The 22165-nt window shown below is 50.6% G+C and overlaps 3 protein-coding genes and 1 pseudogene across 3 annotated transcripts; 2 read left to right on the forward strand and 2 right to left on the reverse strand.

The window, feature by feature from the left end:
* Positions 1-666: 666 nt before the first annotated feature.
* Positions 667-3072, reverse strand: nudt21 (nudix hydrolase 21). The gene is made up of 7 exons (XM_076140063.1): positions 2818-3072; positions 2245-2445; positions 2088-2151; positions 1913-2002; positions 1656-1731; positions 1268-1382; positions 667-1042 (listed from the first exon to the last, which is right to left on the reverse strand). Exons 1-7 carry the CDS (start codon positions 2937-2939, stop codon positions 1021-1023), a joined length of 690 nt encoding a protein of 229 aa, XP_075996178.1. The 5' UTR covers positions 2940-3072; the 3' UTR covers positions 667-1020.
* A 724-nt stretch (positions 3073-3796) lies between these two features.
* On the reverse strand, positions 3797-9779 carry LOC142990304 (uncharacterized). The gene is made up of 8 exons (XM_076140051.1): positions 9681-9779; positions 7658-7761; positions 7085-7553; positions 6911-7003; positions 6783-6819; positions 6462-6533; positions 4836-6368; positions 3797-4375 (listed from the first exon to the last, which is right to left on the reverse strand). The coding sequence occupies exons 1-8, from the start codon at positions 9777-9779 to the stop codon at positions 4149-4151; spliced, it is 2634 nt and encodes an 877-aa protein (XP_075996166.1). The 3' UTR covers positions 3797-4148.
* Positions 9780-11438: 1659 nt separating this feature from the next.
* Positions 11439-17403, forward strand: LOC142990312 (transcriptional repressor CTCF-like). The gene is made up of 13 exons (XM_076140061.1): positions 11439-11608; positions 13088-13365; positions 13449-13628; positions 13721-14093; positions 14176-14346; positions 14431-14564; positions 14649-14769; positions 14852-15001; positions 15194-15354; positions 15428-15610; positions 15698-15869; positions 15956-16105; positions 16400-17403. Exons 2-13 carry the CDS (start codon positions 13108-13110, stop codon positions 16627-16629), a joined length of 2283 nt encoding a protein of 760 aa, XP_075996176.1. The 5' UTR covers positions 11439-11608; positions 13088-13107; the 3' UTR covers positions 16630-17403.
* A 2042-nt stretch (positions 17404-19445) lies between these two features.
* The window catches only part of LOC142990307 (rho family-interacting cell polarization regulator 1-like), an 11220-nt pseudogene continuing 8500 nt past the window's right edge, over positions 19446-22165 (forward strand).

The following is a 22165-nucleotide window of genomic DNA, read 5'->3' on the forward strand; positions in this document are numbered from 1 at the left end:
AAATATATACATAAAACTATACAAATAAAAGGCTGAGTGACGTAGCGAGCAGTTGGACGCACATCTGGACACTCAAACGCGACGCGGGCGTTGAAGGAGCTGTTTCCTGTTTGTGCGGCCACACAATTACGGAAATAAACATTCTAATTCACTGAACTAAAGCTGGAAAAACGACTTTACTGGTGTAATATGTGGATTTGTGACGTCTGAATCATAAAGAGGACGAACTTTGCGTGTCCGGAGGCACGTCGACTGACTTCCGGTCTGACCTCCTTGTTGTCAAGTGGGGAAAGATAACTATTTTAAATAAACTCTTATTTCCAACAGAACTATGATGTACAGAAGTATTTTAATAAAATACTGAAAACAAACAGACATTTTGTTAGTCTAAGACTTTAATCCAGTCGCTTCAAAAGACGGGAACATCTCAGACTGAGCCCTGTATGAAATGTTGAGGCATAAATCTGTACATCCTTAGTCATCACATTAACAGAGGCAGTGTTATACGTCAGTGTGCACAATCTGCTGCTTGCTTGTGTTGCATTCAAGCTCACTTTCATGTTGCTTTGTTTAAATCTGTGTGTTATGTACTGAGAGGGTTAAACACCTTCATGTGATAGAGCATCTCAGATATATAGAGCATAAATTATCATCTCACTCGCTCACTGGTCTTTAAAAACATACAAAGAACTGCTTTATTAAAAAGAAAAGAACATGACATCATCACAGGTTAAAACAACAGGAACAGGAGAATGTTGTATCGAGTTTAATCAAAGTGGCCTCGGTCAGGGCCTAAAATCAGGTTCTCTTCACACTGGAATAAAGACTCGCACACTACAAAATTCAGCGTTTTCTCCACGTTAAAAAAAAGCAAAGAGGATCTTGTACGAGCGTGAACACACCAGAGGACCGTTTGCTCCCGACAGGACAGATGTGGACAGAAGTCTCTGCACAGCGTGTCGACGTCTGGGCTGCACTCACAGAGACAGCCCGACACCGTACACCCGGCACCGTGGCTCCTTAGTTGTAGATGAAGTTGAACCTGGGAAATGAGATGGAAATGAGGTTAAACACACATTTTGGATTCAAACCATGGCTGGTTATGTTGGTGCCATGTAGCTCCTATAAGACTCAGACTAACAAGGCTAGCAGTGTTTAAAACATCGCCAAACACTCCAAACTTGCTTCAAATAATTCCCAATTTGTCCAGGAGTGAGGTTTGTTTTGTTATTCTGAGCGTCTCTCTTCACACACAGTCCAGCCCTACCTGCTCAGTAGCTGCGGTAAGCTGGAGATGATGGGTCCGTATCCAGGGGCGTTGTCATAGAGCTCAAAGAGCGGAGCGGCCACCAGCTTGTAGTTCTTAGGTACAGCAAACAGAGCTGCAGACACACACACACACGCAAGTCACACCTCAGGATACATCAGCATCTGCACCACTTTGGGATGAAGGACCGAGGAAGATAACTTTGTGATCAGGCTGCAAACATCAATCAATCAGTTCGAATGTTGCTTTGTGCAATCCTGTAATCAGCCTGTGGGGGCGATGAGGACGTTAATGTGTCTGAATACAAATCTATACATGTTTGAAAAGCAGCAAACTAGCAGGAAGTGGCTGCAGCTGTGTTCCTCTCGTAGCGTGAAGATGGACTGACCTTTCTCCTGCAGCTGAACCAGGAAAAGCTTCTTGTGCTCCTTGGGTTTGGTGATGTGAGCTGGAATGTAGGGATACTGCACACACACACACACACAGGTCACAACACTGCATCAGTCCTCTCTCTCTGTGTGTGTGTGTGTGTGTGTGTGTGTGTGTGTGTGTGTGTGTGTGTGTGTGTGTGTGTGTGTGTGTGTGTGTGTGTGTGTGTGTGTGTGTGTGTGTGTGTGTGTGTGTGTGTGTGTGTGTGTAACTGACCTGTGGAGGCTCAAAGTTTGGACGCCACCAGTTGCCGATACAGTCGTCAATCACCCAGTCCTGTTTCACTCCATCCTGCCTCCCCAGGATCTAACACACACACACACAAAAACCAAGGTGAACACCATCACCACGGGAACAAGAAGAAGATCTCAGACTCGCAGGATGAAGCTACCTCCGTCATGAGGCGCTTCAGACCCTCCACCTCATCTTCTCCTGGGTTCAGCTCTCCACCCGGTCTGCACAGCAAGCAAACATCAGACACATCAGAGATCAATCTGGACACACACAGAAACACGCATGTGTGTGAGAACCAAACAGGAAGTGCTCACAGTTTGAAGAAGGTGGTCCCCAGCTGCAGCAGCAGGACGTGAGGCAGCCGGTGCTCGTGGACGATGAGGACGCCCTCCACCGTCCTACGCATACCCATCTTGTCAAACTCTTCACGCATCCGCTGGAAGCGAGCGGCGACCGAGCTGTCCTTCTCATACAGAGGCTCCTTGGTGCCAAAGGTGTAGTTGGTGAGCGGGTACCTGCAGACAGACAGACAGGCAGTCAGTCAGTCAGTCAGTCAGTCAGTCAGTCAGTCAGTCAGTCAGTCAGTCAGTCAGTCAGTCAGACAGACAGGTAGCCAGGCAGCCAGACTCACTGCTGCTCATTTAGTGGAAACTTTGTCCCATTTTACAGATCAGATGTAAATGTGACCTCAGTAATTCAGCTGATGATGACGTCAGAGGAGCAGATTTAAACACATTCAAAACGCAGTCTGATTGGCTCTCACTGCTCTGCGCGCTGGTAAAGAGCGTGCAGCTTAATCAGAGACTCTTCATGCACACTAGGACTCCTGCCCCCCCGGTCCCGGGTCCCCGGTCCCGGGTCCCGGGTCCCCCGCCCCCCACACTCACAGGTTGATGGTCCTCTCCAGGGTGAGCGGCTTGGCGGGGCCGCTGATGTATTTGTTGCCGAACTGCCCGGCCCCCCCGCGGGGCCAGCCGGCGGACGAGCGACTCGGAGGAGCCACCGACATGTTCACAGGTTCTACTAACGAGCTTCCGCCTGCAGTGGATCAGCACCGAGCGGGTTTGTCAAAATAACAAAGACAGCGCGGAATCCTGGAGCGGCACAAGGAGCTCTCCGCTGTCGTTGGCTTGGCTCCTCCTTTTCCGGCTAGCTGCTGTGCGCGGGCGACACCTGCTGGTGTGGAGGAGGAAACGTCTGGATTTATAAGGGAAACTCCAGCTGAGGCGGTCAGTTAATATGTTTACGTGTTCAACTTTAAAACTTTAACCTTAGGCAATAACCTTATGGAAATGTAAATCAAAGGTAATTAAATCGATCTCAAATGCTCTTAATGTACGCAAATGTACTCACGTTTACATGACGTCTGGGGCGCATTCATTAGTGCGCCCTCTAGTGGTAGAAGCACAGAACTACAATAGAGGAGAAGCTCGCATTGGTGAAGTAAATTTAGACCCGCACAATGTTCCTCCACACGCACACACACACACACACACACACACACACACACACACACACACAGACAGACAGACAGACAGACAGACAGACAGACAGACAGACAGACAGACACACACACACACACGGTGACTGTGCCTTGAGCTTCCTCACCCAGCTCCAGGTGATGATGTCATATCAGCACTAAACTCTTCCCGCCCTTGTTGGACGCAGTGTGTGAAGTTGTGACCTTAATAACTGAATGAGTCCAGTCGCCTCCTGGCCCCTGAGGTGACATCATACATGCACACACACACACACACACACACACGTGAACCACCAGGCAAACACACATTTGTTGTCAATAATGTATATTTATCCATAAAGACGCTGAGGCAAATTCAATATAATTCACTTCAATATTCCATTTAATATTCATACGTATGTCTCTTATCCATCTAATGTAAACATACTGCATCTGACCACAGTCCAGTGTTTCATGGTACATCATCACACGTGCAATGCAAAAAATCAAAGACAAGTTAGAAAAGGACAAAGACACTGCTGGATTTGTCAGTTACATCATCACACCAAGGGGATCTGAGTTCTTTGGTCCAGTGGCCCACCTGTGGTGTGCTGCTGCTGCTGTAAGGTGGTGGTCCGTGTAGGAAGTGCCATGGATCTCCCCCCTTTAACCCTTTCACCCTTTACTGTGGAACTCTCCTGCTCCCGTCACAGTAGTTGGTCCCGTGTTTCTCTGCTCTCCTTCCTGCTTGTAACTCCATCACTCGCTCTCTTTCCCTGACGGAGCTTCGTCCACTGCCGCAGCTTTTTTATCCTCTTCGTCGGTCCCGGTGCCGTCTTCCTGCGCCTCTTCTTCCCGTCTACCTTCACCGCTGACAGGAGCAGGTTGCTCTTGTTCACGCTCGTCGACCTTCCCGCCATCCTCAGGTGTTTTGTGCTCCTCGTCGGTGTTCTGGTTCTTTCTAGTCGTCTGAAGCGGCTCGTCTGCTATTGGGAGAACAAAACAACAAAAGACTCCATTCAGGACCTTCACACACACACACACACACACACACACACACATCAACAAAGCCACCTCCCTGTCACACTTGAAGCTAAGTGCTGCAGAGTGGCTAAGACAACAGCGTTCTCTTTTAGAATTCACTCTGTCAGTCAGTCAGTCAGTCAGTCAGTCAGTCAGTCAGTCAGTCAGTCAACCTTCTCTCCTGATGACTAAGGCAGGATGTGATGTTGTCCTCTGCCCTCATGGCCTGAAGCTCCCTGAGCTCCCAATCAGGCCAAGCTCCTGACATTTCATCAAATAACTTTCATCAATAATCTTTTCTAGAAGTGGTACCTGTCACAAACATGAGTCCTGCCCACCTGCTTGTGGCCGGCCTGGACTCCTGGTCTTGACTCTCAGCAGGAACTTGTCCTGATGTGTGAAAGGGCGGAGGCTGAAACTTACCTGTGAGCGTCGCTGCAGGCTCCAGACTGGATCCTTCTTCATCATCTTGGCCTACTCTGCCACTAGAGGGAGGTGGACCGGTCAGAGGGTGAGACGTAGGACTCCAACTATCACTAATGGGTGGGCAAGGGCCAGCTGGAGTCAGGGTGGTACTGGTGTTAATTGGTTCCGGCTCAGTTGTGGGCTGGGAGCTAATTGCAGCTGCGGTTGTTGAGATGCCGTCTAAGTGGTCCGCTGCACCAGACGAAGAGGAAGAGGCGGAGAGGTCAGGGGCGGGGGCGGGGGCAGGGGGAGAGATGGATGTCATGCAGTCAGTGGTTGTTGGGCTGGTAGTATCAGAGGAGAGGGGGGCAGTGGAGACTGGGAGGGTCTGGCCTGTGGAGGCGTCAGGGGACACTGGAGCTGGGTGGGTGGGGATGTTTGAGTCTGGGGGAGGGGCTGTTGTTTTAGCGACACATGAAATTGGATCTACAGAGCTGGCAGTCGTGACAGAGATGGAAGTGGAACCATCAGGAGCTGATGATGTTAATGTGCTGGTGGTGACTGCTGAGGCTGAGATAGGATCAGCTGAGATAGGATCAGCTGAGATAGGATCAGCTGAGAAAGGATCATCTGTGATAGGATCAGCTAAGAAAGGATCAGCTGTGATAGGATCAGCTGTGATGGGATCAGCTGTGATAGGATCAGCTGAGATAGGATCAGCTGAGATAGGATCAGCTGTGATAAGATCAGCTGTGATAGGATCAGCTGAGATAGGATCAGCTGAGATAGGATCAGCTGAGATAGGATCAGCTGAGATAGGATCAGCTGAGATAGGATCAGCTGAGATAGGATCAGCTGTGATAAGATCAGCTGTGATAGGATCAGCTGAGATAGGATCAGCTGAGATAGGATCAGCTGTGATAGGATCAGCTGTGATAGGATCAGCTGAGGTACGGTTTGGCAAACAGGGTGGAGCCGACAGGTTTGTGTCGTTGCTCTGAGAAGAAATGGTTTCTGTGGTAACGGAGGGCGAAGTTATGGTTGCTGAGCTGGAAGTGACAGAGTGGCTTTGAGTCATGAACTCAGAGGAAGAGGACATCACTGAGGGGGGGGCTGGGGGGCTTGTTGGAGGGGTAGATGTAGAGGGAGACAGTAGAGCAGTAGTACCGCTCACGTTGCCTTCAGGGACTGAGGCTCTGCTGTGCCGCTCTGTCACATTCATGGCTGCTGGCTCTGCTGCAGCCGAGCTAACAGAGTCGCTGCACACATCTGCGTCAGCCGGAGCCACGGTACCGGAAGGGGAGCTCTGTAAATGAGTGGAGTCAGGGACCGGGGGGTCTGTGGGGGCCGGGGTGGACGAGGCCTCAGTGGGACTCAGCTTAGTGGGGGTTTGGGTCTCCCCTTCCTGAATCTTGGCCAGTTCGTTCTCAGGTGTGTTGCGTCCAGATGTGGTGGGGGGGGGCCCTGATTTGATCACCGGCTTTGGGGGCAGAGCAGGTTTCCCAGCGGACTCGTGTGCAGAGACACTTGGCCTAATTTGATGTCTTGTATCTAGAAGGAGAAATGAATATGCAAATGAGTCCTGAGATGATTGTGTGCATGTAAGAGTAAGTATGTGTGTGTGTGTGTGTGTGTGTGTGTTACCTGAAGAGGCAGACATGGTTCTAGGTTTTGTGAAGGTTGGCGGTGGCTCAGGTTTGCTGTCTATGATGGTACCTGAGGCACACAGATCAGTTACATCTCATCTTACCTCAGAGCAGCATCACGTCTCTATCATGTCTCTATGGACACAGAGCAGTCTTATACTCTTATACTCTTATACTCTTATACTCTTTATGAGATCTGACATGTTTTTAATCCCTTGCAGTCTCTGGTTCAGACACAAATCCATCAGCAAGCAGGATTCTTTATTTAAACTAAAGTGAGGTCATGACCCTGGATACCAAGCAGGTGACGGTTGCCTACCTTCAGATTCTGCCTTCTTCATCTCTCCCTCCTGACTCTAGAAGAGAGAATCAGATCTTTCAGATCTTTAGAAACGGTCTGTTTGCCTCCAAAAGCACATCTAAATATAGAAAGCTGCGCTCACACACCTGCGTCTCTCCTGGCTGGGCTTTGGAAACTCCAATCCGTTGAAGCATGAGATGGAGTTTCTGCTCAAAGCTGTGCTGCCCCTCAAACTGTTTCTGAAATCAGACACAGCACAGTGGTGAGACGTTTCCAAAGATCGTCCATGTCAGTGTGTCCCTGCCTGTGCTCACACTCACCTTTGCAGTGTTCTTGGCATTAGTGGATCCTGCTGCTGCTGCTGCTGAGCCTGACAGCAGAATGAGTGACTGGGACTTCCCCTCTCTGAGAGCGCGGCGGGGGGGCACCGCTTCACTCCTCAGCGGCGGAGCAGCAGAAACGGCCGTCTCCTGAACCGAGGAGTCACCGGTGACGGCAACCCCAGCTTCTTTTCCTTTCTCCTTTTCATTCTCCTTGTCCACCTCCCTCACCCGGTCCTTGTCCTTCTCGGCCCTGGCCACCTCCCTGAGGGGTCGGATCAGATCGGCGATGGAGGCCTTTTTGGGCCGGAGCTCCTGGCTTGCCTCTGATTTCAGACCCCGTCTCTTTTTAAGGGTGAAGAAGTCGCCCAGCTTCCTCCTGAGTGTTTTTGTGGGGGGTGGACAGGGCACAGAGCTGGCAGGAGCCACCTCGTGCACCGTGATGGAGGACTCCTCATCCTGTGGTGTCCTGCATGAACATGACAGTGTGACTCTATGCTCACTGGACCATTCGGGGGTTAGGATCTAGATTAGTTCAGTATCTGGTTGAAGGTGTGAGCTGGTGATACTCACTGGGTGTCAGCAGGAAGTACTCTCTTGGTAAAGAACTCTTCTACTCCTTCATCCACTCTCCCCATGTGCTCCAGGGCTTCATTCTCACTCTCTATTATCGTCTCCTGATCACCACACAGATACACAGGGAACACAAACAGGACAGTTCGGCTCAAACCAACGGACGATGAGAAGAAACCTGCATGATACATAACTTCATTACATAACCCACAAAAAGTGACACACACACACACACACACACACACACACACCAGCTCATCCTCTGCTTATACACACACACACTTTCCCTCTAAGTTGATCTTCCTGCAGTGAAAGCGGCCCAACCTTTTGTTTAGGTGCTTATTCAAACCGACTTCACTTTACTTTGATTACAGTAATAGATTTGTTTCAGATGTCATGGAAACACCACAGTGCCACTCAAGAAGAAGAAGCTTACTCTGCAGAACACACCAGCATTACGCAACTGCACCTCGACATCCAGGCATGTAAGTGTCAGTCAAAGTGATCCTCCTCCTCCTCCGCATGCGTTTCCTGAATGGGCCGACTCTCCTCATACTCTGATTACGCAACATGTCGTGTTTATTTGGCAGAACCACAGAACCTGATGAAGCCCGTTCAGACGCCTCACTCTTCTTCACAGTTCTGCCTGCATCGCTGTAGAGAACTGAGTGCATGTAAGTGTAGTGATGGTCTAAGTTAGTGAGAGGAGGAGGGACATTCTGGTTGAAGAGTGACATTTTGACATGTCCAGCATTACAATGTGTGTGTGTGTGTGTGTGTGTGTGAAGGCTGAGCTCAGTCATCCAGCTGGGCTATGCATCATCCAAAAGGCTTCAGCCCTGAAGTAGCAGCTTCTCCTTCCACCTGGCAGACGCGCCCATCACTGGGAGAGCTCCTCCCATCCCTGGTAGAGCTCCGCCCATCCCTGGGAGAGCTCCTCCCCCTGTGTGATGCAGGTGAGCACTGGAGGGTCAATCACATTAGGAGCGTGCAGCAGTTGACATTGCTGCTCTGATATCAGTCTCTCCCAGCCCAGCACCCATGGGCGTGTCTGCCAGTGCACTGATTGCACTTGAAGGTGTGTGAGAGCCTCATTTAGACCAATTAAGGCCCATTCAAAGCAAAACCAGTTTGTTTGAAAACCAACACAGATTCTCTTGAACAATGGTTCTATAGAACCCAAACGTTCACTTCTCTACCACATTACGGCAGGTAGCAGCAGGGCTGGGTTGGTTTAAACTGGTCCTGCTGTCATGCTTCAGCCTGCCTCCTGGGGGCCGGCTGCTCAGTAACATACGATCCAGGGTCAGCGGGTTTCACATGAAGAAATGAAAGCAAGATAACTCATTTTGCCAATGTAGGTAATACGATAACCAGATTGCAGCTCTACGGCCGTGCATCAGCCTGATCACGTTAACATCTGTGCCCACCCGTGGCACAGAGAGCAGAGCTGGACTGCAGAGCTCAGATTTAGCAGAAGTCGCTGTTACATGATCTCCTGTCAGGGGAATTGCTTGGTTTTTGTCTCACTGGCCACCGGCTGCAAGGGACGGACCGTGATGTCTTTAGTCTAGCAGCTCTGTGAAAACACGGTCGCCTCTGTGGAAAATGGAGAGGATGGCACACACACACACACACACACACACACACACACACACACTCACACGCTCACACCTATATACCAGTGTACGTTTCGACAGATTGGCGTGATAAAAAGCCCTCACACAGATCCCTGCCCTCACTAATCCATAGCAGTCGCACTCCTAAACGCCACAAAATAGCAGGTGTGTATTGTTGAAGGAGCCGGTGGCCGGTACAATGGAGCCTCATTCAAGCAGGCACCTACTCCAGCACTCTCCCTCCATCCTTCCCTTCCCCCTGCCTCTCCCCTCTGCAGCCTCTCCTCTCCTCTCCTCTCCCCCCCATCCATTTTCTCTCCACACAGGCTCCCTCCTCACACACACACTGATGCACACCATCTTCCCCTCTCTCTCGCTCCATGTTGTTCATTGCTTCACAGTACCTGCGGTCTGCTGGGACGGTAGTTGAGTTTTTGTCGGTGAGGTCTTGGTCTGCTCTGGGTGTAGTGCCTGAGCGCTGGTCCGCCCAATGGCAGCTCCATTGGGGAGACACGGCGCGCTGTTGCCGTGGAGCTCTGTTGCCTTGGCTCTGTTGCTGAGGCACCGTTGCTAAGAGCGCAAGCACCAGCAGTATGTAATGCCTCCACTGAAGTGGGAGGGGCCAGGCTGGCTAGACTGACAGATTTGACAACAGAGCCTCGCCTTTCTCTACACCCTCCCCTCTGAGAGAGAAGCCATGAGAGAAAGATGGAGAGAAACCCAGAGGAGGCAGAGAGAGAGAGAGAGAGAGAGAGAGACACTGGGACAGCAACAAGATTTGATTCATCTGTGGAAACCTATAACAAGGACGCAGGTTGATTTGTGTTTAGATAGAAATGGCAACGACCGGAGTGAACAAAATGTTCTGGTGGTTATGTAACAAATTAATAATTAATTCTGTATGCGGAGAAGCTGCTTTGATATGCTGTGAGTGATTGGCTGTCCTGTTATGTTCTCACTTCTCCAGAATTGTGGATTATGTTGTGAAGGAAAGGAGAACCACACAGTGATTCTTCCTCATTAATTATGAGGACAGGAAGGTCTCAAGCCACAATTACAGCCATTCCTCTGAGGATTGCTGGTGTTGTAAACATCTTCAGCCACCAGCCGGTCTTCCCTGCTTTCTCACCGCACATTAGGGGTCGCAGGACTTTGTAGTACATTCTCAGCTAAATAAGTCTCATCTTCTAAAGATCCATTACATTCATTGGAGGAATATGAGGAGCTGAAGAAAATGACAAACAGATTCAATTCACTTGGGTTTATCTGATATGATCCATATGACACAGACTTCTTTATGGAGCTTTCATTTATCACACATAACAGACTCACATCCTCAACCATCAAAATCTATACAATGTCTTTCATTTAGTATTTACATTGCACAACAACTTCTATATTTAATAGCATATCGACTTTGACAAAGATTGTATGTATTTCTAAAGTGAATGAGTTCACATGACGTAAACGTGATTAGATCAGCTTGTGTAAGTTCCTCCATGGGCTTTCAGAAGGACTCTGTGTATGTTCAATACAATTTCACAATATACAGAGCCCATTTTATACATATACACAATAGCATTTACACAGTATTACTTTAAACTTTATACTCATACAAATAGTATATATGCAAAAACAAATTTACTTTAGAGGTGTTGTGTGCCAGACACACACACACACACACACACACACACACACACACACACACAAACACACACACTACAGATACATACAGTATTTCTTCATTCTACGCTGTGACATCATTATTTAACAAAATTATTTGGAAGACTTGGAATCACGACACTAAGCAAGACTGTGAATGTGTGTGTACGTGTGTGTACGCGTGTGTCACAGACGTTGGCCCCGCCCTACACTTCCACAGCTCCTACTGCCCCCTGATGGCTGCTTTGATGCAGCGTCTCCGTTTCTTTAAATGAAGCCGTAAGTTAAATGTGTTGCTTTTTAAGTTCGCTCGATTGTAATATCCAAACTCATCGCAGCTCAATGATTTGTTGAACGTGAGCTGTGATGTTTATCTTCCTCGTCATCCTCTTCCCCCTCGCTAAGCCACGCCCACGCGTGAATTCAAATCTGGCGCCCAGCGCGCGCAGTGATGCTGCGACTCCTCCCCCTTTCCCCCTCGGGTGCTCTTTGTGCGCATGCTCACCAGCCCTTATGGGCCGCCATTTTGTGTTGGGCCCACTGCTCCAAAGCGGGAGAAAACTATTAGTCTGGCGCACAGCCGGTCGGGACGTTCACAGCGGAATCTGAGCAAGAAAACGCGGACACCGGGCCTCCAACCGAATATATCGACCAAAAGAAGCAACAAAGAGTAAGTACAACGGCCTCTTTGGCCCCAAACACGGAAACGTTTTTGTAGGAGCCGTCGTCGGCCTCTAGGTGTCACGGTAGGGCTTACCGGCCAGGCGGCTGGCGGGGGGTGTTTGTCTCCCTCTATCGTTATCCAAAATACACTTAATCCATCTATAAACTGCAACTCGGCGTCTCGGTTGAGTGTATTCGTGCTTTTTGTCCCAAATAGTGGCGTGTTTGCGCAGAGATGCTCGTGTACGCAGGGTTTATGTTTTAACTTAGTTCGGGCCTGACGTCCATCTTCTCGTGCCCTTTGTTTCCTGTTTTCAGTCGCGCTCGCGCCTCTCGAGTTACTCAAACTAACAGAGTTGATGTTAAAGTGCTTTCTGCTCCTTTCACACCGAGACACTGAGCTCACATCAGCGCTACATGTTCCTAACACGATCCCGGTTCATATTAGAGGTCAGTGAGGGACTTGGGAAGGTTTGATTATTGATCGACAAATGACGGTTTGGGGCTCCCGATTACAAACGGACGCGAAACGGCGACCTAACTCCTGCTCGACCCTCCGGAGCTTAAAGTGAGCTCTAGTTCCACTTTTCACACCAGAGACGGACAAAGCGAAGCAGCAGCAGTTAGCATCGAGCGCAGCTGTGAGGCTGATCAATCAAATATACAAACTTTCATTTGAAAACGCACCGTTAACTACTTATATCTCCGAGGCAGAAACGCCGAGCTCTGTCTTTGGTCTGTAGCAGAGGAAGTTACAGATATGAACTCCTATGTCCACTGATACTAATGAATGATTGTTGAAAAGCTTGATTAATCTTTTTTCTTTTGATTGTCTTGTGCATATAGTTTGTTTAACACGTGGACATATGCCGATCAAAGCTGCACAGGAAACCAATAAAATGATTCAGTTTACAAGGCGACATGTACCAGCTGTTTAATCTGTATCTGATAAACGGATAGAAAAGATGAATTGATTGTTGAATTAACTTCCTCTTCTGATCACTTTTGGCTTTGCTAAAGTCTGAAGTAAACATCTGGGCCCAGTGAGCTAACATTAGTGCTCATATGAGGATAGATGAGCCTGATCCTTTATTAGGGCCCGGGCCGAGTGCAGACACGTTCAGCCTGGAACTCTGTGTTACTTTACTTTACTTTACCTGACTCATGATGGCCTGCATGTGAGTGTGAAGCCTCCAGACTCCTCAGTGGTCACATCTGAAAGGTAGTTCTCTCTGTGGTAAACACAGCAAAGCACCGGCCTCATTTAAAGGAACATCACTGTAAAATACTCCAGACCTGCATCTTCAAATGGATCCTTTTAAAATGTAATTCAAGCAGTTAGATGGTCTTAAATGTTGCCGTCAGAGCAGAGCCCACACACACACACACACACACACACACACACACACCGACCTCCAACTCTGAACACTGTACGCAGGTTTAGAGTTTACTGCCCATTTTCTAACCACATGTTTTCATCTCAAAGGTGTTGCTCGGCGCATTGCCATGGAGGGCGAGGTCGTTTCCATGGATACAGCTCAGGCAACTGCATTGGCCGCTGAAGAAAAGGGCCTTACTGAGGCCGGAGAGGCCTTGATGCAGGCGGCGACCATAGCAACACAAGCAGAGGTGACGGGCAACATGGAGATGATGGTGATGGACGCTCTGGATCCGACTCTGCTGCAGATGAAAACAGAGGTGTTGGAGGGCGGCGGCACAGTCACGGTTACCGGCGGAGACGAGGGTCAGATCATCACGCTCCAGGTTTGTATCAGACACAAGTTAGACTGAAGAACTCATTCGTCCCCATGACGACCCCGTCAATGAGCTCTGGATGCTCTGTGCAGGTGGTGAACATGGAGGAGCAGGCAGGTGCTGCTCTGGGTCTGGGTCAGCTCCAGCTGGTTCAGGTCCCGGTCACCACAACCACCGTGGAGGGGCTGCAGGCCACCTTTGTGGAGGCCTCAGCTAATAAGGACGCAGAGCCGGTGATCTGCCACACTCTGCCTCTACCTGAGGGCTTTCAGGTGAGGAAGATTCCCCACACACACTCCTCCCCTCTGAGTCACAGCTCACTGCAACGTTCAAGTCCTGACTGGTTTGTTCTGGTCTCCTTCAGGTGGTGAAGGTGGGAGCTAATGGAGAGGTGGAGACGGTGGAGCAGGAGGAGCTCCAGGCCGCCCACGAGGAGCTGCAGGCCGCTCGGGTGGAGGAGGAGGAAGAGGAGGAGGTCATAGAGGGGGAGCCTCTTGATGTCATACAAGAGGACCTTGAGTGGACCAAGGACCCAGACTACCAGCCCATCACCACCATCAACAAGTCCAAGAAAGGGAAGAAGAGCCGGCTGCGTTATGCAGACGGAGACCGAGGCATGGACGTGTCTGTGTACGACTTTGAGGAGGAGCAGCAGGAGGGGCTGCTGTCAGAGGTCAACGCTGAGAAGGTGGTGGGCAACACCAAGCCGCCCAAGCCCACCAAGATCAAGAAGAAAGGTCAGAGGTCACCAAGGCCCGGTTGCTGTGTTGCCCTCGGTTGTAGTTGCTGTCCTTTACTCACCTTCCTCTTTGTGTCCAGGGGTGAAGAAGACCTTCCAGTGTGAGCTGTGCAGCTACACGTGTCCACGCCGCTCCAACCTGGACCGACACATGAAGAGCCACACGGACGAGAGGCCGCACAAGTGCCACCTGTGTGGGCGAGCCTTCAGGACGGTGACGCTGCTGAGGAACCATCTCAACACACACACAGGTGAGCAGCAGGAAGCTTCCAGGCTGCTGGCTCTGGGTTTGTTTCCTGTTGGCGTCGGTTAATCGTTTCCTGTGGTGTTCTCAGGCACGCGTCCACACAAATGCTCAGACTGTGACATGGCGTTTGTCACCAGTGGAGAGTTGGTGCGTCATCGTCGCTACAAACACACACACGAGAAGCCCTTCAAGTGCTCCATGTGCGACTACTGCAGCGTGGAAGTAAGTGACCTCACCGTCCTCTGGAGGACCTGGCCCGTCTCCCCGGCCCCGCCCACTCTCTAAAGCGTCCGTGTCTTTCCTCAGGTGAGCAAACTGAAGAGGCACATCCGCTCTCACACGGGGGAGCGGCCCTTCCAGTGCAGCCTGTGCAGCTACGCCAGCAGAGACACCTACAAGCTGAAGAGACACATGAGGACACATTCAGGTAGGACGCCGCCCACCTCCAGTCGTCCCCACCAGGCGCCGGCCTCCTGGGTTCTGACGCTCTGTCCCCCTCTGTGCTGCAGGTGAGAAGCCGTACGAGTGTTACATCTGCCACGCCCGCTTCACGCAGAGCGGCACCATGAAGATGCACATCCTGCAGAAACACACGGAGAACGTGGCCAAGTTCCACTGCCCGCACTGTGACACCGTCATCGCACGCAAGAGCGACCTGGGTACGTCTGTGTTGCCATAGTGCTCCTGATATTATGGTCTGTCTGTCATTGTTCCATTCAAGGCTGAACACGTCTCTTTCATGCTGTAGCAGTTAAAGTTGTGTTCTCGTCAGAGCTCTCCTCTCCTGCCCTGTTGCCGTGGCACCGCCTGTCTCTACGCATCTCAATGATTGATCCTCTCTTCTCTCTCAGGTGTGCATTTGCGGAAGCAGCATTCATTCATCGAGACGGGAAAGAAGTGTCGTTACTGCGACGCTGTGTTCCACGAGCGTTACGCCCTGATCCAACATCAGAAGACCCACAAGAACGAGAAACGCTTCAAGTGTGACCAGTGTGACTACTGCTGCAGACAGGTGTGTGTGTGTGTGTCTGTGCCCCCGTGTACGTGACGGGCGTGTAGCGTGACGGTCTCTGTGTTTGTTGCAGGAGCGCCACATGATCATGCACAAGCGCACACACACCGGGGAGAAGCCGTTCTCCTGCAGCCAGTGTGACAAGACGTTCCGTCAGAAGCAGCTGCTGGACATGCACTTCAAACGCTACCACGACCCCAGCTTCGTCCCCACCGCCTTCGTCTGCAGCAAGTGCAACAAGACCTTCACCCGGAGGGTAGGGGTGACCTCTGACCTGTAGTGGCTCTCTGGCGCTAGGGGGCGTGGCCTGTTTGGTGACGGTTGTGTCTGCTCCGCTCCTCAGAACACCATGCTGCGTCACACCGACAACTGTACGGGCGAGGTCGGGGAGGAGAACGGCTCCCCGCCCAAGAGGGGCCGCCGCGGCAGGAAGAGGAAGATGCAGTCCAGGAGAGATGAGGATGACGACGACGACGACGACGATGATGAAGAGGATGAGGAGGATGAGGACACTGGTAGGGCCGAGCTTCTGATTAGCAAACCTTGTTGTCCTACAGGTTACAGTCAATCATCCCCTGACCTGTGTGTGTGCGTGTGCTAGAGGCCGACCTGGATGAGGAAGCAGAAGAGGAAGATGAGCTGCTAGCTGAGATTGAGGTGGAGCAGGCCCCGCCGGTCGTCCCCATCCCAGCCCCCGTGGACCCGCCGGCCAAGAGGAAGCGCGGCCGCCCCCCAAAGAACAAACCAGACAGTGAGTGACAGGCCTCCTACTTCCTGTTGGTCCACCTTTATTGTTAGTTTGAAGGCCATAACTGGTTTTGACTGCTGTGTTGCTAGGATACCACCCAGCTCCAGTTCAGATGATTGTACTGCTAAAGTCTGGACTCATTGAGCGTCCATCAGTGTGTCTGCACAGAGGAACTCTGTCGCCCCCAGTGGGCAGATCTGATACTACAGGGAGAAAATGGCTCTTTGGATTATGTGACGCTGGCTTCCATCATCACTCATTTGACTCTCTCTCTCTCCCTCTCTCTCTCTCTCACAGCGGCCGCCATCATCCGTGTGGAGGACGAAGTCACTGGAGAAGTGGACGACATCATTGTGAAGAAGGAGGTGGGAGCCGAGCAGGAGGAGGAGGAGGCGGCGGAGGAGGCGGGGCCTGTGGAGGTGAAGGCAGACGCGGGGCCCAAGGCGGGGGAGACGGCACCAGAGGCCGGGGCCCCCCCAAACGGAGACCTGACCCCCGAGATGATCCTCAGCATGATGGACCGGTGATGTGAGGGCTCCACGTGTACACACAGACCCTCACACACACACACACACACACACACCTTCATTTAAGTTTTCAGATATAGGATTATGAAACCAGGATGTAATTTAAGATTTGCTCTTTAATCCTGTTAGATAAACACAGATTTTTAATAAAAACCTCTCACCAAAAATGAAGCTGTGTGTTGGAGGACAGACAGACAGACAGACGGGCAGACAGACAGACAGGCGTCACCGAGCTCCTAATGTTGCCGCCGCTTTGAGGCGCGGTCAGATCTACATTTATGTGGTTTTACAAAAGATGTACATAAACAATGAGTTTTTATATGTGGGAGCTTTTTAAGGGGCTGTTTTAGCATCGTGTGTGTGTGTGTGTGTGTGTGCGCGCGCTCACTGAAGAGCTCCACTGCCTCTCAGTCAGCAGAGAACAGAAGCCGGCCCCATGCAGGAGGACAAACATGCAGCATATTTTGGATCTTTGTATTTTGGTTTCTCTCTCTGGTAGCTTGTTGTTGTTGTTTGTTTCCTCTGGAGCTTCTAGATGCTTCATGCTCCTCAGCCTGAGCAGCTGCTCGCCGCTCGGCCAGGAGCCAACACTCAACATTCTGCTTCCTGTGTAGCCATTCCACTTTGGGTTGATGTTTTCTTTTTCTTTTTTTTTTTTTTTACTTTTGCTGATGCTATGATGCTACGCTAACTAGCAGCTTGAATGACATTTAATGACTGTGTGGCAAATGAACAGATGTATGACTGTAAAACCAATAAAAGAGTAGAACTCCACCGTGTGTGTGTGTGTGTGTGTGTCCACTCTGATGAAGCTTCATGCTCTTCCTCCTCTGATCTTTGCTTGTTTGTATCCAGGTGGACTTAAGTGTGGGTTAATGTGTCCAATGTTAACTTGTGATCCGCTTCACTCATCCAGACGCTCCTGCTTCATCTTCAGCATGGGTTTGAGTTTAAATACAAGCAAAGATCAGGAAAGAACCTAGAAGAAGAGCACACAACTGTGAGGAGGAAGAGCACACAGCTGTGAGGAGGCTTCTCCTTACCTCGAAGTAACAGCAGCCAATAATCATAATAATCAACCATAATCCTTCCAGAAGGACGCGTCTGCCCTTTGTCTCCAGCTGCTGGACCTCTGTGCTCCTCTGGTATGAACCTGGAGGAGCTTCAGGCTTCATCAGGTTGAGCTCTTCCAGCTGTGAGGCCTCCTGGCTCGATTACAGCTCACTGATTTGTTTCTCAGTTTGATTTGCTCCTAGGTTTCCCCTCAAAGTTTCCTTTTGAGATATTTTAAATATTCCTGTGACTTAGAAACATAAACAGCAGCAATATGATGCAAGATGAGGTAAGACGAGTCAGGCTGTGCTGTGCTGAGCTCTCTCCACCAGGGGGCGCCAGTGTCATTAGTTATAAATGCTATCAAATATTCAGTCCAATCAAAACATTTTTTTAGATTGAGACCCCGGATCTGAGTCCACTGGAACTGAAGGGGTTAATCAGAGGACGCCATTATAGATGCTGAAGAAGAAGATGAAGGCTGACTGAGTCTGTTTATCTCTCAACAACATGCTAGAGTCTGCCCCTGAGTCCCGTCCCCCCCACAGAACTTGAATTGGACTGCTGCCTTGGTGGAGGTATGAGGCCCGTGTTACTTTTTGTTATTATAACTTTACATGAAATGACCACAGTAGCTGTTTGTCCTCCTGATGCTGAGCGTCTGTCCCCTCTCATCCTGGAGCAGTGACCTCTGACCCCTGTGACTTCCTGTGTTTTGGAGGAAATCAGGACTGATCAGAGTGAATGATGATGTTCAACCAAACAAGTTAACTTGGTTCTAAACACACACACACACACACGGTTCTGTAGAATCCGTCAGGCTCGTTTCATCTCTTCTTCTCTCCACCAGCAGCTGGTGTTTGCACTCATGTGGCCTGTGGAGTTGCGGTTCAGATCAGAACCTCGGTCCAGCTCCTGCCTCACTGCGGTGGAAGCTGGTGTCAACAGCTGCAGCGCTCCACCTGAATGTTTCTGTTCAGGTTCTATGGGCCCGAGCGGCTATCAGACAGGATCCATCATGACGTCATCACAATTCCACTTCGCTTCCTTCTATTTTCTGGTTCACTCACGAATAAACTTTTTGCGTTGCAAACGAATCTACTTCTGGTCCAAACACATCAAAAATAAGCTTCTGGCCCATGAGGGGAGCAGTTCTGTTTTAGTGTAAACACGAGCCCAGGTGGGAGCGCGCGGGTCCTCCGGCACCCTTGGGTGACCGCTGCCGCCGAGTTTCTTTCTGCTTCCTAAGCTTCGGAAACATTGCGGCCGTTTTTTCCCTCCGGCTGCACCGCGGCGCCGCCAGCGCAGCACTGGAGGAAACTGACAGAGGAGGAGGGAAGTTAACAGTGCAGAGTACACACAACACGTCCGGTACGCACCAGGGTGTTTCAAAATAAAAGCAACGACAGCCGGTTTAGGTCCGATTACATGAAGTTTGTCAGATTAACACTGAGTGGGTTTGTCTTTCTATTCTCACCATCACTACATGGGTGGTCTTACGATGTGTGGTGTGTTTTGGACTTTGCTGTAAAACACTATGACGTAATTTAAAGTTATACACTTCAGTTCATTATTTTCAAATATCAGCCCCCACACACATCAACACATCAGACCTGCACAGCTGAAACTGACTGAAGGAAGCAGAGGGCGTGGAGAGTTTCTGTGGGGAATTTGCATATTTTCCCTCGGTCAGTGTGGGGGGTTTATCAGATTAGAACACACACACACACACACACGCACGCACACACACACACACACACACACTCTCCTCATACTTCATAACATAGAACTATAACATATCAACGACATGTTTGTTCTTCGCAGAATCAGAAACAGGTTCCTCTAATGCGACACGCCGCCAATCTTTTATTGCGAAAAACTCCTTGACGGAAGAAGCCGTGTGTTGTTCCGCTAGCTTGACCGTGGACACACAAACTGCGAAATCAGGGAGCAGAGACGGAGGACAGCGCCCAAACCTCCAAACCGAGCGGGGCATCGCTGACATGGGACCCGGGACTCTCTCTCCGGCCTGTCGGGCTCTCAGACTGCGGTAAGTCTCACCACTTCACCCCCAAGGTCACCGCCCGAGGCTCGGCGTGTTTTCCCCCTCAACTTCTCCTCTCAGTGATGGACATGAAGTCCAGGCCGAGCGGGACTTTGTTTGGCCCCCGGAGCTGCTTTTTGTTTGCGCGGACACTCGAGAGCGGAGAGGGGGGGCGGCGGACCCGTTGCGGGGGGGGGGCGGCGGACTGATTGTGGCCTGTGTGTGTGTGGGGGGTGGGGGAGTGGGAGTAACGGGAGTAACGGGACCGTAAATTCGGCTCCGTGCCCGAGCTTTTTCCTGCGTTTGTTTTTCTTCACCCGTATTCCGACAACAAGGATGTGATTGGCCAAGTGGCGTCACGTGACACAGAAACGTCTCACTTCTCTCTGGGGTTTTTTCCTGAATACGGGCGTGCATCACGTGTTTCCTCCTGTGAGCAGAGAAGAAGTCCAGAAGCTCCAGAACCTGAAGGAGGAACCGCGAGGAGAACACACAGGGCAGGGGTTTGGTGTTATAGTATTTGGACAAATCCCAGACAGAAGTAGAGTTTAAGTTCTGGTTCTGGAAAGCAGTTGCTCAGTATCCATGGAAACACCAAGGTCTATGTATGGAGTGTGTGTCTTGCTGTCACCGGGGGGGGGGGGGGGCCTGAGGAACCAAACCTTCATGTTCTGAAGTGTTCTCCTCTTATCTCCGTGGAGATTCAGATGATTCCTATGAGGCGGAGCTCTGACACCTGGACTGGGCGGAGTCAAGTGTCGGAGACTGTGAGCCGTCTAATCCGCTAATCCATCATAGAGGTGCTGCTCATACTCCTCTTCCTCCCCTGTGACACTCAGAGCCAGTGTGTGTGTGAGAGAGAGAGTGTGAGAGTGTGTGTGAGAGAGTGTGTGTGGGAGTGAGTGAGTGAGTGAGTGATTGTGTGTGTGGTCCCATTCCGTAGTTGTTGTGTATAATTGGAGCGTCCCTCTAAACGTGGTAAAGCAGGAAAGTATTGATCAGTTATCAGGAGCTGTGATCAGAGTTTGTTTGTAATCAAGTTTTGATTCCATTCAAAGATGTTTGGAGGAGGAGAGGTTAGGAGTCCTAGCTAGAGCTAAAGCTAAAAGTTGTCACACACAAAAACCAAAAACCAACAGCTTCCTGTTTCCTGTCATCGCCACGTGGAGATGATTCGTCACAACGCCATCATCTGGCTGAGTGATGACATGATGAGTGGACAACAAGCTGAGTGTGTGTCTGTGTGTGTGTGAGTGTGAGTGTGAGTGGGTGTGTGTATGTGTGTGTGAGTGTGAGTGGGTGTGTGTCTGTGTGTGTGTGTGTGTGTGTGTGAGTGTCTGTGTGTGTGTGTGTGTGTGTGTGTGTGTGTGTGTCCTCAGGACCTCGTGAGGTGAGAGCACACAGCTCCTCTTTGTTCTCCGCTCACATTAATCCTGCTAATGATCCCAATGTGAGGGATCAAAGGGGAAAGCAGCTGATCAGCCACAATAATCAATATGTGTGTGTGTGTGTGTGTGTGTGTGTGTGTGTGTGTGTGTATGTGTGTGTGTGTCTGCATGGCTGCACGTCCTTTGGCGATAATTGGTCACAATTGGAAGTCAAACTTTGATTATGGGATGTTCTCAGAGGACCCTGGGGCCTGATCACGCTGTACTTAAGTTACCATGGAGACCCTGGATGCAGCTTATCCACTTCCTGTGTGTTTGCTCACGAGCTCAGTCTCTGAAATAATCACAAGTCTGGACACAGCTGAAGCATTCTGGGTAATATAGGTTCACCTGTTAGTGTACGAGTGGAGGTGCTGGCTAAGGGGGCGGAGCCACCGAGGGGGGCTTGGTAGGGCTCCCCCCCCCCCCCCCCGCAGCGTCTTAGATGTAGAGCTTTTCTAAGGTGGAAGCTTTTCCTCCATGTTCTCCTGCTAATCTTCCCGGCTTGACTTAGAGCTCTAACCTGACCCCCGGCCTGGCCTTGTGTTCCCTCTCCTGCTGGTCCCACAGGCGGGGCAGGGAGGGGAGGGGCTTCAGTCAGAACAGGAAAGACTGAATCATAAACATAAGACAGAGCAGCCCAGAGCGGCGGAGGAAGAGGAAGCTCTGTTCCTTCTTGTTCAGTCTAAATGCAAACTGAACTGGATCGGGTGTCCGCTTCTGTTTTGGGGGCGTGGCCACGGCGAGACACGCAAACATTTCGCTCGAATCGACTCTCTGTCAGTCCGTCAAAGTACTTCCTGTCCACGAGCGACGTGGCGGCCGGAAGCCTCACAGCTGACGAAGCAGGGCGGCCGGCGTGAGTCCGGTCCGATCCAGCTTGGTCCGGCTCGGGTTTTATAAAAGGCCACAAACAGTTAAATATCTGTTATCTTAATAAAACACAAAGGCACCGCTCTGCCTCTGTGAGACAATGCAGAGCAGATGTGTGTGTGTGCGTGTGTGTGTGTCT

This window comes from Genypterus blacodes, unplaced genomic scaffold (genome assembly GCF_046128005.1).
Source record: "Genypterus blacodes isolate CSIRO-AG114 ecotype Tasmania unplaced genomic scaffold, CSIRO-AGI_Gbla_v1 ptg000504l_1, whole genome shotgun sequence".
Classification (NCBI taxonomy): Eukaryota; Metazoa; Chordata; class Actinopteri; order Ophidiiformes; family Ophidiidae; genus Genypterus; species Genypterus blacodes.

Excerpts from the sequence above, each read along its gene's own strand:
- nudt21 (XM_076140063.1), bottom strand. The coding sequence starts at position 2,939 with ATGTCGGTGGCTCCTCCGAGTCGCTCGTCCGCCGGCTGGCCCCGCGGG. Across the intron at positions 2,003-2,087 it reads TGAAGCGCCTCATGACGGAG|ATCCTGGGGAGGCAGGATGG; the intron begins GTAGCTTCATCC and ends TGTGTGTGTTAG. Across the intron at positions 1,732-1,912 it reads CAAACTTTGAGCCTCCACAG|TATCCCTACATTCCAGCTCA; the intron begins GTCAGTTACACA and ends GTGTGTGTGCAG.
- LOC142990304 (XM_076140051.1), bottom strand. The coding sequence starts at position 9,779 with ATGGAGCTGCCATTGGGCGGACCAGCGCTCAGGCACTACACCCAGAGC. Across the intron at positions 7,004-7,084 it reads ATGCCAAGAACACTGCAAAG|AAACAGTTTGAGGGGCAGCA; the intron begins GTGAGTGTGAGC and ends GTCTGATTTCAG. Across the intron at positions 6,369-6,461 it reads AACCATGTCTGCCTCTTCAG|ATACAAGACATCAAATTAGG; the intron begins GTAACACACACA and ends TTCTCCTTCTAG.
- LOC142990312 (XM_076140061.1), top strand. The coding sequence starts at position 13,108 with ATGGAGGGCGAGGTCGTTTCCATGGATACAGCTCAGGCAACTGCATTG. Across the intron at positions 14,565-14,648 it reads GCGACTACTGCAGCGTGGAA|GTGAGCAAACTGAAGAGGCA; the intron begins GTAAGTGACCTC and ends GTCTTTCCTCAG. Across the intron at positions 15,355-15,427 it reads GTGACTACTGCTGCAGACAG|GAGCGCCACATGATCATGCA; the intron begins GTGTGTGTGTGT and ends TGTTTGTTGCAG.